At 49.4% G+C, this 13,704-nt stretch overlaps 2 protein-coding genes across 2 annotated transcripts; one reads left to right on the forward strand and one right to left on the reverse strand.

The window, feature by feature from the left end:
• Positions 1-1,576: 1,576 nt before the first annotated feature.
• On the reverse strand, positions 1,577-4,262 carry dspC (dual specificity phosphatase YVH1). Its single transcript, XM_046088140.1, has 4 exons — positions 4,110-4,262; positions 3,734-3,955; positions 3,160-3,507; positions 1,577-3,070 (listed from the first exon to the last, which is right to left on the reverse strand). The coding sequence occupies exons 1-4, from the start codon at positions 4,151-4,153 to the stop codon at positions 2,647-2,649; spliced, it is 1,038 nt and encodes a 345-aa protein (XP_045944110.1). The 5' UTR covers positions 4,154-4,262; the 3' UTR covers positions 1,577-2,646.
• Positions 4,263-10,722: 6,460 nt separating this feature from the next.
• On the forward strand, positions 10,723-12,898 carry znfA (putative C2H2 finger domain protein; the record flags this gene model as incomplete). The annotated part of the gene is made up of 2 exons (XM_046088141.1): positions 10,723-12,320; positions 12,388-12,898. 2 exons carry the CDS (start codon positions 10,723-10,725, stop codon positions 12,896-12,898), a joined length of 2,109 nt encoding a protein of 702 aa, XP_045944111.1.
• Positions 12,899-13,704: the final 806 nt, after the last annotated feature.

A 13,704-nucleotide genomic window follows, 5' to 3' on the forward strand; every position in this document is an offset into this window, starting at 1 on the left:
TTCACTAAGTCTTTTACGCCACCTCTTGGCAGTATTGAGATGGGGAAATGGTGTGTTAAATGACAATATTATTAGCGTTCTTCAGGGTCTATGAGTATACTGAAGAGGCTTTCTGTCACCGGACGCTGCTGGGGTCGCAGCGGGTGAGCTCGCCCCAAGTTTGTATGGCACTATATATGGCGGGTTGGATGGTGGAATCCTTATGGGATTGCATGTTGGCCTTTCTGCTCATGTGGGAGAGTAGACCAACCACTACTCCCCTTACACTTTCCGGAATACTGCTATTCGCTTAATCAGATAGGCTTTCGATTAATGAATAAGAATTCAATAAGTCCCTTCTAATCAAACCTCATTGTTGAACTTACCCCTCCCCCTTCCCCCCCTCTCCGGCTCCCCACGCCTCAAGTGTGCATATGACGCAGGCTCATAACCCACCGTTTAAATCAACCATACTAGACCTCTTTGACCGAGAACATTGCCACACAGGTATTATTATACATAGCCTTCTTGATAGGTACTGTGACTGGTCAGGTACAGAACGGCTTATTTACTGATCATGTGACTAGGATTCAATCGTCACTGTAGCGACGCTCAGGTAGATTATGGAGATCATCCATCATATGGAATCGAAGAATCTAGGTTAGGGCTTTTTGTCCCCGCCGAGGAGTTAAGAGTAATTCGAAGGGGCAAGTGGTGAGTGTGACGCAGCGGCAGTACTGTAGGTACCCAGTCTAGTAGGGGTGGTGCTCTACACCGTAGTAGAAACGAAGGAAAAAGGAAAAAAAAGCGTGACGTCACTTACCAGATGCAGACAGACCTGCTCCATTCGGAAGTGTTCATTAAGGCAATGATTGCAGAGGGGGATTCCTAAAACAGGAAGAGGAGAGTTACCTACCGTACCTAGTTACTACTGTGTATTTGCGATGAGTAACGGATTCATGGAACCAGGGGGGGGCCAAGCAAATCAGTCAACGCTTTCTGCTCGAGGTATATTGGATCTGGAGGAATGGAAGGATTTCCAGATTTCAGAATGGATCAAAAGGTCCAAACTGCAGGGAGAAAAAAAAAAAGAGGGCGGTCTGGTCCGCGTACTGAAATTACCCAAGTGGAGGAGAAGAGGGCACCTCCGGATGGGGGAAGTGAAAATTACCCAAAGACAGAATTACGCTGGTAAGGTGGTATCCATGTTTCGTCTGAAGGCGCCGTCGCTTTTTTTTTTTTGCAGATTAAGGTACCGGCCGGACTAGACCCGACTCGGTAGGTCCTGGGTAAGGCTAGGATGGGATAGGTAAGATGGGATGGATACGGACAACGGAAGCGATTCCATCCATGGGTCTTTGGCTGCCCCAGTTGCGTAAGAGTAGTTTGCACAGCCCCCGTGCCGGAGCTAAGGAAAAAGGGCTAGACTAAGTCGGTCTCTCCCCTCGCCCCCCCTAAGTGCCCTCCCCCCTTCCTGTCCTATCCCATTTTCCAGGAGAGAGAAAAAAAAAAGGAACAGAAAAAAAAAGTCCTGCGTTAGTTAAACTCCCACTAACCTTAGTTTACCCTCCCCTCCTCCTCCTCCTCCTCCTCCTCTCCCCCTTAGGCTACGCAATGACCAAGGAGCATTGTCAGACTAGTCCCGACTAGGCAAGCTAGGCGGCTACTACTGCCCGCCCCGGCTTAATAATCGGGCCCAGGAACTGTGCAAGATTGCGAAGTTTGTTCTCCCGATCTTCCCACGGTGCAGATCCCGGGTCTATGCTCTAGTCGTGATTGGTCGCTTCGTGCTCTCGTGGGGCTGCCTTAAAACAGCCTCATGGGGATGTGGGGTTGAGCCCTGGATCCTGACAGGTTTCTAGCGCTTCGAGGCAAACTGGTAAGCAGGGGTGGTGCCATCCTGAGGTACACCGTGTGGATGATATGACGGAAGTAGAGACTGGGTTGGCATGTCCGGACACAGTTCATCTTGAAAGGTAATTCGTGCGTCTTTTTCGGTGGTTGTTGGGTCGGTGGGACACTTGCTATCTCCTGTTTCCTATCTATTATCTTCAAGACTAACGGCGCGTCTTAGGCCGCTCGGGAATGATCGACATCAGGGTCCTATGAAATCACACGCACGCGCAGTTTCAAAGTCACACTGAAACAAGTCTAGACCGGACCCTATTGCTGTAGCATTGTCCAGATATAAAAATACCTGTCAATGCTCTCGGGTCTAGCCTCATCTATTCTTATTATTCCAACGACTGCAGGACTGCCCGCAGTTCGCTTCTCTGGTCTACCAAGTCCCCTTTCCAAGGCGTCGGACGTCTTGCCATCTAGCGATCTAGACTTTGTTGTTTCCTTTTTCTCTTGGCAATCGAACGGGCCCACTGCTTCCAGCCCCTGAAAGAAAAAAGAAAACAGAAGCAATGAAGATAATAGGCTTCGTGGCGTTGATCTTTGTGAGATTATCCCCGGCTCTCGGCCTAATTAGTGAAGAGAGCCGGCGATGATCGTAATCCCACGTGACGTATGTGGATGCAAGGCCTCGCGTTAAATGTGGCTGCTAAATATTCTAAAATTTGATTTTAAAGTGCTCGAGCGATCCTTCGTGTCCTGAGAATTTGAGATGTGCTCAGCCACGCTGATTTGCCTTTAGCGTGTGTTCGTCACTGTCTGGCGTCTTCACAGACTTCCTCGCCCCCCATTTGGCTCGTCAACGCTATTGGGTCTCATACCGGGCGGCAACCGGATGCCCAACGCTGCCGGCGGCAACCTCCCCGATCCAAGTCCCGCGTTGACTCGATCAAAAATGTCAACCCTGGCCTTGGCAAGCCCAATGGCGGGTACCACCCATTCGTTGCAGCTACATTTCATCCCCTGCCACGCAAACTTGCCGATGTTGAACCCGCAGGCTGTGTTCGGGCAAGTCAAGCGGCCGGAGAGCGGCGCCTCTTCGGAAGGCGAAGCGTCAGGGGCGCTGTTGGGGAAAAGGCACGGACGCATCCATGTCAGCGGATGTAGGAAGATGTGGGCACAATCATTCGATGCATTCGCGCCCTGTTGCTGTCCATGCGGGATGACGAATGGCGTGGTTGCCAGCGTCCGCCTATTTGAAACTAGGTTAGCAGTTGCAAATTTGTGGCAACGATAGCCTTCCTTAGGAGAAATCTTGGCTGCCGCAGATGCAGGACTCACCTGCATTTACGACATTTGATTTCCCTTGTTCGATCTGTGGCCTCCTGCGCTCTCTGCTGCTCGTCTTCGAAAAGCACGGACTTCATCTCCGGCGCCCGTCCGCATGCTACGCTGTCTTCGACCTCGCGACGGTAAAGCCAACGACTGTAGAGAGGATGGCTGGTAACGTCATCCGGACAGCCCATCTCATGGTAGATAGACAATTGCTCCATGAACCCGTCATTTGGCTCACAAAATGCTCGACTCTGGCGAATCACCCCAAGGGCGGACTGTGGTGTTAGTGCACTGGGCTGTTGGTGGAGCAAATAGGCAACGCAGACAGCGGCCGAGCGGGACTTCCCCATCGCACTATTTAGGGTCAGCGAGACATTTTGAACGGCGAGAAATCATCATCATGGCTCGTAGTAGGTCCGTGAAGCAGAGATACAGTTTCGGGGTGATCAACATGGAAACACGTGACAAGACACAGGGTATACATCAACCAAGGCCAAGAAGAACAGGAAAGAAAGAGAATGCAAAAGAGAGCAATATACATGTGAAGAGTAACAAGCGGAAAGCGAAAGAGACCACTGACCAATGAACAAGCACGCTTCCGCCAGCATCCAGGCCGGACTGAATGAATTTGATGGCAGACGGGAAATGCTCTAAGAGATTCTCATCGTCCATATCATCTACATCGATTTGGTGATGCTGATACGATTCGAAGATGTCATCCACTTGTTGTAGTTTGACCACTGAAAGGATGTGGGTAATGTTCGCGCGACTCAGGGCCGCTTTGTTCTTGAGCGCGAAAACGCTACATTTCGAACCCATCAGTCAGCTTGTAAACCATCAAAAAAGCGTCTATTGGGATCCCTCTGCACGGTGATCCCTTGCGTCTGCCGATACGCAAGCCCCGCTATTGTCGGAATCACGGCGTATTCGCTACCCAGGGTAAGGCGAGATCGTACCCTCCTATGTAGATATTCTGGCCGGGAATCTGATCCATGGCCATGGTTGATTGAGCGGGACGAGACCGTCCAACTCGAGAGAAAGCGAGGGCGGTAAAGCGGACAGCGATGGACGGTCCTTGTCACAAGGGTTGAAACAATAACCAGAATGAGCAGAATGATAGGATATTTGCTGATGAAGGCGCCGCTGGTTCGGGTTAGACGTTGCGATATCTGGAGCCAAGACTTCGGGTGCCGCGTCTGATTGGTTTCCAGCATGTGATCGCATGGCGGGCGCGGCAACGGCAGTGTGCCCAAAGCGGCTGGCAGTTAGGGTGTAGGGTAAGGGCAAGGGCAGACAGGAGCAGCCGGCCAAGGCCCGGTCGGTGGAATCCTGAGGCATGCATGATCGGAGACCCCGCAAACATCCTTACCGGCTTCGTCTTAGAGTTGGAACGGTAGGAATCTCTCCAGGCCCTAACCATCCACTAAAGATGATCTAGCGTTGGGAAGTTTTGGAGGTGAGAGTTGAGACCGAAATCCGTCCGACAATCTTGAAGCTACCCCTCATCCCGCCTGTAACTCCAGTCACCCACCTTGGTGTGACCCGATACTCGATTTGCCTTTCTATCGCAGCCAATGCATGATTGCGAAGGTTGCCATCTTTCCCTGGCGAGGACGGGATAGAGTCCAGGTGATGCCGCTATATCAGGGGTCTACTACCGACCTGCTCAAATCCTCTCCGGTCTGAGATCTGTCCGCACATACTCTGAAGTGGCAAGATATAGCTTGTATTAAGCTTGGGTACGACAAAGCGATTGGGCAGGAGAAAGATCACGCCCATGTAGCCAATCCGTCTTGAAGCCGAAAGATACAGCCACCCCTACCGTGTCTAGGTAGTACGTACGACTGACGTAAACCTATAGTAATTACCGCGGACGAAGATGATATCCCAAAAGACGTGCTCCTCGTCAGCGTCAGTGTCTCTGGAAATTGGAAAGCGGGAATACACCGGATAACCTCAAGACCCTTCACGGCGTGATTGGTGTTCCCTTAGCGCCAAGGATTCAAAGGCGGGTTTCAGATATGCACCGCGCCATACAAAGTCCATGTCGATCGATCATCCACGCACTGTCTGTGCGACCCTTTCTTCTCCTGCGGCCCAGGTATACTGATTAGGGAGTATACTATGGCCAGTACGTTCAGTTGCTATTGTCCATCGGTTAGCGCCGGTTTCATGCCTGCGACATTAACGGGTCAAGCCAACAATAATACTTCCCTAGTCAGTCGGTAACTGGGTCCCGAGTTGTCAGAATACGTGCAGGGGCTTTAAGGGGACATTGACAACGTGCAACAGGCTCGGGCCAAGACGTCACTACAGCTATTTGGCTAGGTAAATAATGCTTGACCTTTCCCACACAGTATAGGCTACACGAAGGAGGGTGACAATAATAAGCATAGGTACAAAGAGCGATAAAAACAAAAATAAAGAAACAGCTCCTCGGGTCACAGGTATACAATTCTAGTCCTTTAACTTTTAGCCTGCGCACGAGACTTTGGTCTGCAGCCTGTTAGGGCTTAAGGCTGACGGCACTTCTTACAGGCTACGGGAATAGACTTCACCTTTTTGGGCCATTTCTGTCCCGCCTCGTACAATTCCCTGTCGCTGTGTTTTTGTTGGACGCGCAACTCTGTGTACAGGGGACTTTCGTCGTCCAGTCATCGTAACCCGTCTGACTGGCACAGCAGATATAGATTCCGTCCAACATCGCCATCTATATATAGTGCACGAGGGATTTCTAGTTCCCCGTTTCTAGTAATTCGTTCTGCTGGCCAAGAACCATGATATGCTCCGTGAATAGCCCGCCGGGATTTTCGAGATGATTTGGAAAACCATGCTTACTGTGTTCTGTGGCCCCCTACAGTACATAATCACTTACTGAACACTGAGACAATCAGGGCAATAACATAGCTCAGTAAGAAAAAAAAAAAATTAAAATATATGAAGCGAAAAAGCTAAATTCTCGCCTTACAAACGGGAAGCTAGCACTCTGAATCCAATCCCATCGGTTGGATTGCCACCTGTGGATGCATGCATGCGTGTCCTGTGCGTGTGCTGGTCGGTGGGCTCGTAAGATTTAGAGAAACTGCATGATCGAGGTGAGAATGGGTTTCTTGGCCCTTTCCCTTGCCCCTCACTGGTAGGGAGTACCGATTGGAATTGAATGAGTCTTGCCGACGTTGTGTAGGACATATTGGCGAGTGGCGACGGTTGGGAGGGTTCAGTCAGTAGATGGGAATAAACTATAAGAGTGAAAATCTTGATATACACATACGCATTCGGTGTACAGAGAAGCGGAACAAGGCGCGAAATGTCTTGCAGATCTGTTTGTTGCCTCTTTTGCCTCTTCGCTTCCGGGACATTTTTAATTTATTTTAATTTGGGTCTTGGTTAGCATTATTGTCATTAGAAGGGCCCTTTGAGCATGTACACCATATGGGGTATCTCTTTTATACTGGAATGGTAGACCTCCGAATGTCATGGTATGTTTGTTTGCGATATTCGAACTGATGAATTCAATGATGGTCTCTCTGGACCCGATTTAAGAGAAAGATACGCGGTAGGGGGATGAAGGGCACCAAAAGATCTTGTGGAGCGGACTTCGGAACAGGATAATAACCAAGAAGATGGAGAGAAGAAAAGTGCTTCCTGGGTGAATAATATGAGTCTTACATATTCCATCCAAGAAATAAATTGGACGGGCATTTACTGCGTACTCTGAACTCTCTCACCGCAGGCCCCGTTGCCCTACGGAGTATACGAAACAGGATATCAGGCCCAGATTAATGACTTGGATTCTGGCAAAGGGCCCAATAGAATAATAGTCTTTCTTGACTCAAATCCACGATCCAATCCCTCCTCCCAAGAATACTTGAAGATGGAATATAATCACATTATCCAAGGCAGATCCTTCCATCTCAGAATCTCCTCTTCCCCCCCTCTCCTTGTATTTCCACCCTTTAAAATTTTTTTTGTAAGACTTGTTGGTTACTATTTTCCAACTACTGTATTCCCCTCCCCCCCTTTCTCCCATGTATCAGGATATTATCCGTTCGTATCCAGGGAGTTCCTCGGATCGCAAGGTGCGACGGGAAATGCCAAATGACAGCAATGTGGCAGTGCATGTATCTAAGGAGCTAGTGGAACCCACTAGACCAGCATTGGCGGCGGGTCAAGCTCGACAAGGCCAGTGATCGTTGGCTGTCGCTGACCGGCAACAAAATTCAAGGTGGGGCGGGCTGCATGTAGTCGGGTTGCATGTATTCGGTACCCTTTTTTCTTTTCTTTTCTTTTCGGCCCTGGGCCCTTTTTTCCCTTTCCCTGGGTGAAATTCTGGTGTTTCCTTCTGGAAAGAGGATTCCTGCCATATGGTGATGACGCTGACGATTCCATGTTTCTGTCTGGTGGTATGGTAAGGCGTAATGAGTCAGTCTGTCGTGTTTGGGTTTTTTGCAGTTCGGGAGATTTAGTCCTGGTCAAGGTTTTTTTTTTTTTTTTTTTTTTTTTACTTTTCTGGTTACTGTACGAAAAGGAACGGAGGGGAAGTGAAATGAAATAAATTATAACACTGACAAGAACTCCGCGCATTTACTATGAAAGACTACCGATGAGAATTCAGTGATTAACTTCAAGCCTCGATACGACCCGCAATGGACGGTTGTACTCCGGAAGAGACCTTCTTCACCTGGTGGTGCACACGACTTGGAAAGGCTGGAATACGCAGGGTCAGCAAGGAAAGCACATGGATATGGTGAGGGGAGGAAACATTAACAATTAGAAATAAAAAATTAAATAAAAAGGAACATTTCCAGTAAGTATACAGAGTACGCCGTAGCCAAGGCAAGAATCCATACCGCGGAGTTAAAAAAGAGAGTCAAATCAAAGAGGGGGGCAAAAGAAAAAAAATAACTCGTGGCAAGATCCGAATATCAGACATCATTATTAGGCAGGCAGTTGTAGAAACCTTGATTATTGCGTCCCCATACTCAGACTCAGACTTCCAATAGCGTGATGGGGTCGAATGGAGCAAGCGTCGAGTGGCATTATTGTGATGATTGTCAGTGGTTGCTCCTAGCTGGTAATCTACCAGCACTGCCTCATTCCAAACCACCCGTCTCCAGTCCGTAGCCTTCCACTGTCAGGACTAAACCCCGGCTAGCCTGGGTGATGCACACCGCTCTGGAATTGGTCTAGGTGGACAATTCAGGGTGATTCCATTTCATTTTCTTGCCATGGAGGGGATCAAAAGACGAGGCGATCGAGTATGGATGACATGGTCATAGTCATATACTCCCGTAGTAGTACTAAACTATGGAGTTAGGGACGGGAACTTTGATAGTACTTCGGTAGTGACGTCCTCCCGGGAGCACCGATCTCTGCGATAAATTGATAAATAAATTGGCTGCACGGGGACTGGCTGATGCTCATCCTGGATTTGGAACAGCTTGTTCCAATCCACCCCACCCCTTTTCGATTGGCACAGAAATTCTCCTGGATGCGTTGCGTTGCCCTTTTTCTGATCCTCAGTCCTCCGTACGGAGTAGATGGAGGTGGATGGTTATTGATTACGGAGTCTGATCAAGCCTCGGGTCGAGAGGACATCCGGCATAATCTTACTCAGTAGACAGGATAGAAGTCGGCGACTCTTAGTCGTTCTCGGACGATCCATTCCAACGTGGTGCCCTTCTCTAGACTCTAGCCCTGCCATCCCGCGCGGGTTCTTGAGTTCTACTGTAATTGTACGGAGTACTAACTAGTAGTAAAAGATTAGGTTAATTTGCTTAGGTGACAAGGATCAATCTCGAAAATATTGGACCGTCCATAGCTAAAATAGAATGTCGGTGCCTTAAACCGACCCCTCGCTATCATTTTCATTATTTCCTTTGACTTATTGTTCCAGTGGCAGTTCAGTTCGTCAAGATGACCAGCGATCTTCCCGGGGCCATTTTACAAAATACCTGAATCTGACAAGCGGCCATGGAACGAGATGTAAAACCAGGGCAGAACTTCCTCCGTACATACGTAAGGGTGTGCTTTTTACTTCCATGCGTCGGGTCATTTACTCAGTACTGGTTCATTACCGCGGTGACATCGAGCCAAGGGACTTCATCCCAGTTGGTCGGTCCAAGCTGGTAAGGTGGCCCACTCCGACCAAACTGCAGCTTGGAGTGGATTTTGAAGTACCAGCGTTGTATCATCTTGAACACAGGTAGTCTACCTGGAAGGAGTTGATGACTTTTTTCTATTTTATCTTTATTCTTCCCTTATCACTTCTCTCAGTTGTGTAGCCAGGAAGGATATAATAGAAAATCACATTTACTTAGAAGACCCAAAAGAAGGGAAAGACGTGAGAAGGCCGGAGTCCTTTCTTCTTCTTTTTTAATTATTTCTTTTCCCCAGCCTCGGAGAGACCAATTAATGCGAGTCCACCTTGTCTCGCCTTATACCTTACCTTACCTCCTGCTGGTACCGGGCGGACCTTTCAACTTTCAACTTTCAACTTTACACTCTTTCATGTCTCCGCGTAATTTGTAACACGGGCAGGCTCCTCCTTCTTACTACAACTGGTCCTTCCGTCGCTTGATTCTACTTTGCCTTCACCTCTCCCATCTTTCTCCCTTCCATTCGCTTCCTGTGAGCAAAGCGCTTCCGACACGTGCGCTCTGTCCCTTTTCTTTTCCTCCTCCTTCTTCCCGTCATCTCTTTCTCTCTCCCGCTTTATTAATTTATTCCCTGTCATCCGACAGAATCTATCCTTACAGGAGAAAAAGAGGGCCGGTTGCTCCAGAGGAAACCACCCTGCAGTTCTTGTCTAACATCTCCCCCCCCCCCCATTCGGTTCCCTCTTCTCGAGGGCCGCTCATTGCATATCCCGATTGTTCTCGGTTGTAACACCGCTTCCCTCTGTTATCACAGCGGCACTTAAACCACCTCTTCCCCCGAATCAAGCTTCCAACATGCTGTGTGGTCCTTGCGCTGTTCTCCGTCATTAAGTTGCCGCTGTCCGGCGAATTGATGGCACACAACCGGTTTCGCAAGGTTGCGCGCGACTGTTGCAGAGAGCCGTTACGGTAACGAATAGCTGGTTCGACCTCAAACAACATTAACCTCCAAATTTTTGGGCGAGGTACGTTTATTCTTCAGCCCTATTGCCTATTGCCTATTCATCAAAGTTGCCTGACACCTTGGTTCACTGCGTTGGTAGACCCAAATAACCTTTACCCACCAAACCCATTTCCGCGACAAGAGAGTGGTCTTACGTACCTCCCACCATTCCTTAACCTTTTTTATTTTCTTGTTCTTGAAAATTGTTCAGTTCCTTCTTTCCTTAAAAAGCCATTGCAGTGGGTTACGTTTTGAGGGAGTTCGTGGCCTTAGAAGCGGGATCTTCTATCGAAGCATCGAACAGCCCGGGGGCGATCTAAGTATTCGCATCCGGCTTCAACGACTGGAGGCAAAATTCGACCCCATATCGCCCGCCACTCTCCAACTCTAGGTGCTCCGCTCCTTGACTTGTCTTTCCTTTTGAATGCCGATGAGCTAGCATAGCCTTTTTCAATCTCCGCTTCTACGATGGACTTCCCACGACTTTCGCCACCTTCGATTCACGTGCATGACATCAATAACCGCTACGATTATCCTCGCTCTGCCGAAAGATCACCGTATATTATGCCTGGACATTCATATTCACCGCATGGGCCCATGCCCATTCCAACAAGCTCAATAGCTACTTTTGCTCCGCCGCCTTTGCCCCCGCCGCCGCGTATCAGCGATTTGGAAAATGGCTACGACGCTGGATGGCTGCATGCGAACCCGAAAAGCCCCGTCGGAACCACCAAACTTGCACCAATCAGCCCCAGCTCGAGTTTATTTGGGGGCCACCGTCGTCCCGAATCAGTCCCGCAAGGTGATCGAATGATGGTCGATGAACTGGACGGCAGGCAAAGCGGCTTGCCCATCTCTCGAAGCCCCGAGGCTCATATCAAGATCGAGCCGCCACCGCCAGCTGACGAAGGCTTCCGAAATTCTATGCAAATCAACCACACCAGCCCTATCTTGAAAGGCGAGCGGGACTTCTCCCGGCGCAGCGTGAAAGATTCGTCGGATGCATATGACCAGCATCTCTTGTCCAAAATCGGCAAGCCGCTTTCCCCACGGCAGTCCATCAGTCTTGGAACGGAGAATAAAAGCTCCTTGTCAACCCTTCCGATCCCGTCTCGAACCTTGGGGAGTTTACCATCCCCCGGAGGCTCTGACGGCCCTACACTCGATGTCCGATGGTCGACTAATTCGCAGGGGGCCGTATCGCCCGGAACGAAAGTCGGCTGGAGGGAGTACATTGGATATCGGAGTCCAAGTGTCGAGAGCAGTGCGCCATCGTCTGCAGTGGACTATGACCATTCGGCCTACCTTCGAGATGTCTGCCGCCGCCGAGTGGGTGGGACGACGCCCCAGTACGATGAAACCCTCAGCCTGCCCAGCCGATCGAACAGAGGGAGCTATGATCATGGCGTCTTTTCGGATATTGAAGGCGACTTCTCGACCGATGAAAGTTTGCCGCCTCGGTTGTTCCATGTTCGGGAAGCCACGCCGCCGTATTTGGAAGTTTCAAAATCGGGCATGAAACGACGGGCCTCTTCACCACCCCGGGAACCGATAGGCGATGATAGGCATGCTATCCACATCACCACGAGTAATGGCGACCTCTCCCAGAGACGAACCAGCGGCCATCCGTTCACCAACAACCTTTCCGTCCACAGTGGCTATGCCCCTAGCCACGGAAGTCTCTCGGCTGCTTCCTCACTCAGTCTTCGAACATCGGGATCGTATTCATCGGCTGCTATTTCCGCAGGAGGAAGCAGTATGACCAGTATATCGCCCTATGATCGCCCGTCGCCTGGAGGCCATTCGCCAAAATCGGATCCGGATCCGTTTCATGAGAAAGCGATTCTCAACCCCAGCTCTCCCAGTGGAGGTATCGGCCCGTCGGTCGCAAGGGCTGTTCAAACCCAGAATACGCTGGAGCCTTCGAGCGCAAACACGGCCCGGAAAATGTCATTGCAGACGACACTCAACGTGCCTAAGCCCGCGGGCCCCAAGATAGGAGGACTGTATATATGTGATTGCTGCCCCAAGAAGCCCAAGAAATTTGACAATCCTGAGGAGCTCCGGTAAGTGTTGAGAACCAAAGAGTCTTGACGAATGAATCTAGTCTAACTTATTCAATTTGAAAAACAGGGCACATGAGATGGAGAAGCAATATTCGTGTCTATTCTGCAACAACCGATTCAAAAACAAGAACGAGGCGGAGCGTCACCAGAATTCCCTTCACCTGCGACGTCACTCTTGGTCATGTGCAGCGTTATCAGGGTTCCAAGCGGCATTCCATCCTTCGTCGTCTCCGTCGTCTCAAACGAACTCGGGCCCCTCTCATGACACATGTGGTTATTGCGGTGAAGAATTCTCCAATTTCCCCCAGCCGGATTGGGATCGCCGATTCGAACATCTGACTGCCGTGCATAAGTTTGGGGAGTGCAACAATGCAAAGAAATTCTTCCGCGCCGACCATTTCAGGCAACATCTCAAACACAGCCATGCGGGCACGAGTGGCAAGTGGACTAATATTCTGGAGAATGCTTGCATGAAAGAAGAGGCGCCTCCGGAGCCCAGGAATTCCAACAATGGCGGAAGCGCAGGCTCTGGGACGCTTACGTCAAATAAAATCAACGAGGTTCTCGGTGGTTGCTGACAACTATTGCCCTTGATCGGTTCACGATTTCTCTCCTCGAGCACGATGATCCTCGACTCAATTTTTGGATTACGACGAAGTCCTTTTTATTCCCATGGTCACCTTATCTCATAGACGATTTGCCGGAGTCGGGTTGTTTATTGAAAAAAAAATACCCCGGAATATGTGTACTGCATCGTTCTCTGAACTTTTATGTTTCATATGTTGATCTTTTCGAAAGATGGTCTATTGTCACATGTCTATCTCGAGGATTCCATGGCAGTCTCGTCGGAAGGAATCTTTTGTGTGGCATGATACTATTCTTCTTTTTCTTGTCTATGACATGTATTTTCCCGACGACATTGTTCATTTCTTGCTTCATTGGGTTTTGGATCGTCATGACATGATACAGGCGGCTGTTTGGGTACACAAAAGGACTTGAAGGGAAATTCTGAAATGACCGGAGAGTGATTGATGTGACATGACTCTTTCTTTGTTTTGTTTTTGCTTTTCAACTGGTTTTGGTCATACTGGATACTGGTGATGGAAAATTCTGGAGTCTTCGGGGGGATCTCTGGTGGGAGGCTGTATTGGGTTGGTCTGTATGTTGCTTAGACAACTGGCTTGTGATTTTTCTGGCTTGTTTTGTTTCGTTGCCTCAGACACTGTTTTCATTTTCTTGCTGGCTTTTTCTTGCCTTGTTTGATATACCTTGACTGATTCGCACTTTTGGAGCCCTTTCACCCAGTTTTGTCTTTTTAGCTTCTTTTGTCCGCTATTACTTACCCAGTGCCTAGATGTGTATGATCCCGGGCGCTGGGCTTGTG

This window comes from Aspergillus melleus (assembly GCF_016097325.1).
Source record: "Aspergillus melleus strain CBS 546.65 chromosome Unknown contig3, whole genome shotgun sequence".
NCBI lineage: Eukaryota > Fungi > Ascomycota > Eurotiomycetes > Eurotiales > Aspergillaceae > Aspergillus > Aspergillus melleus.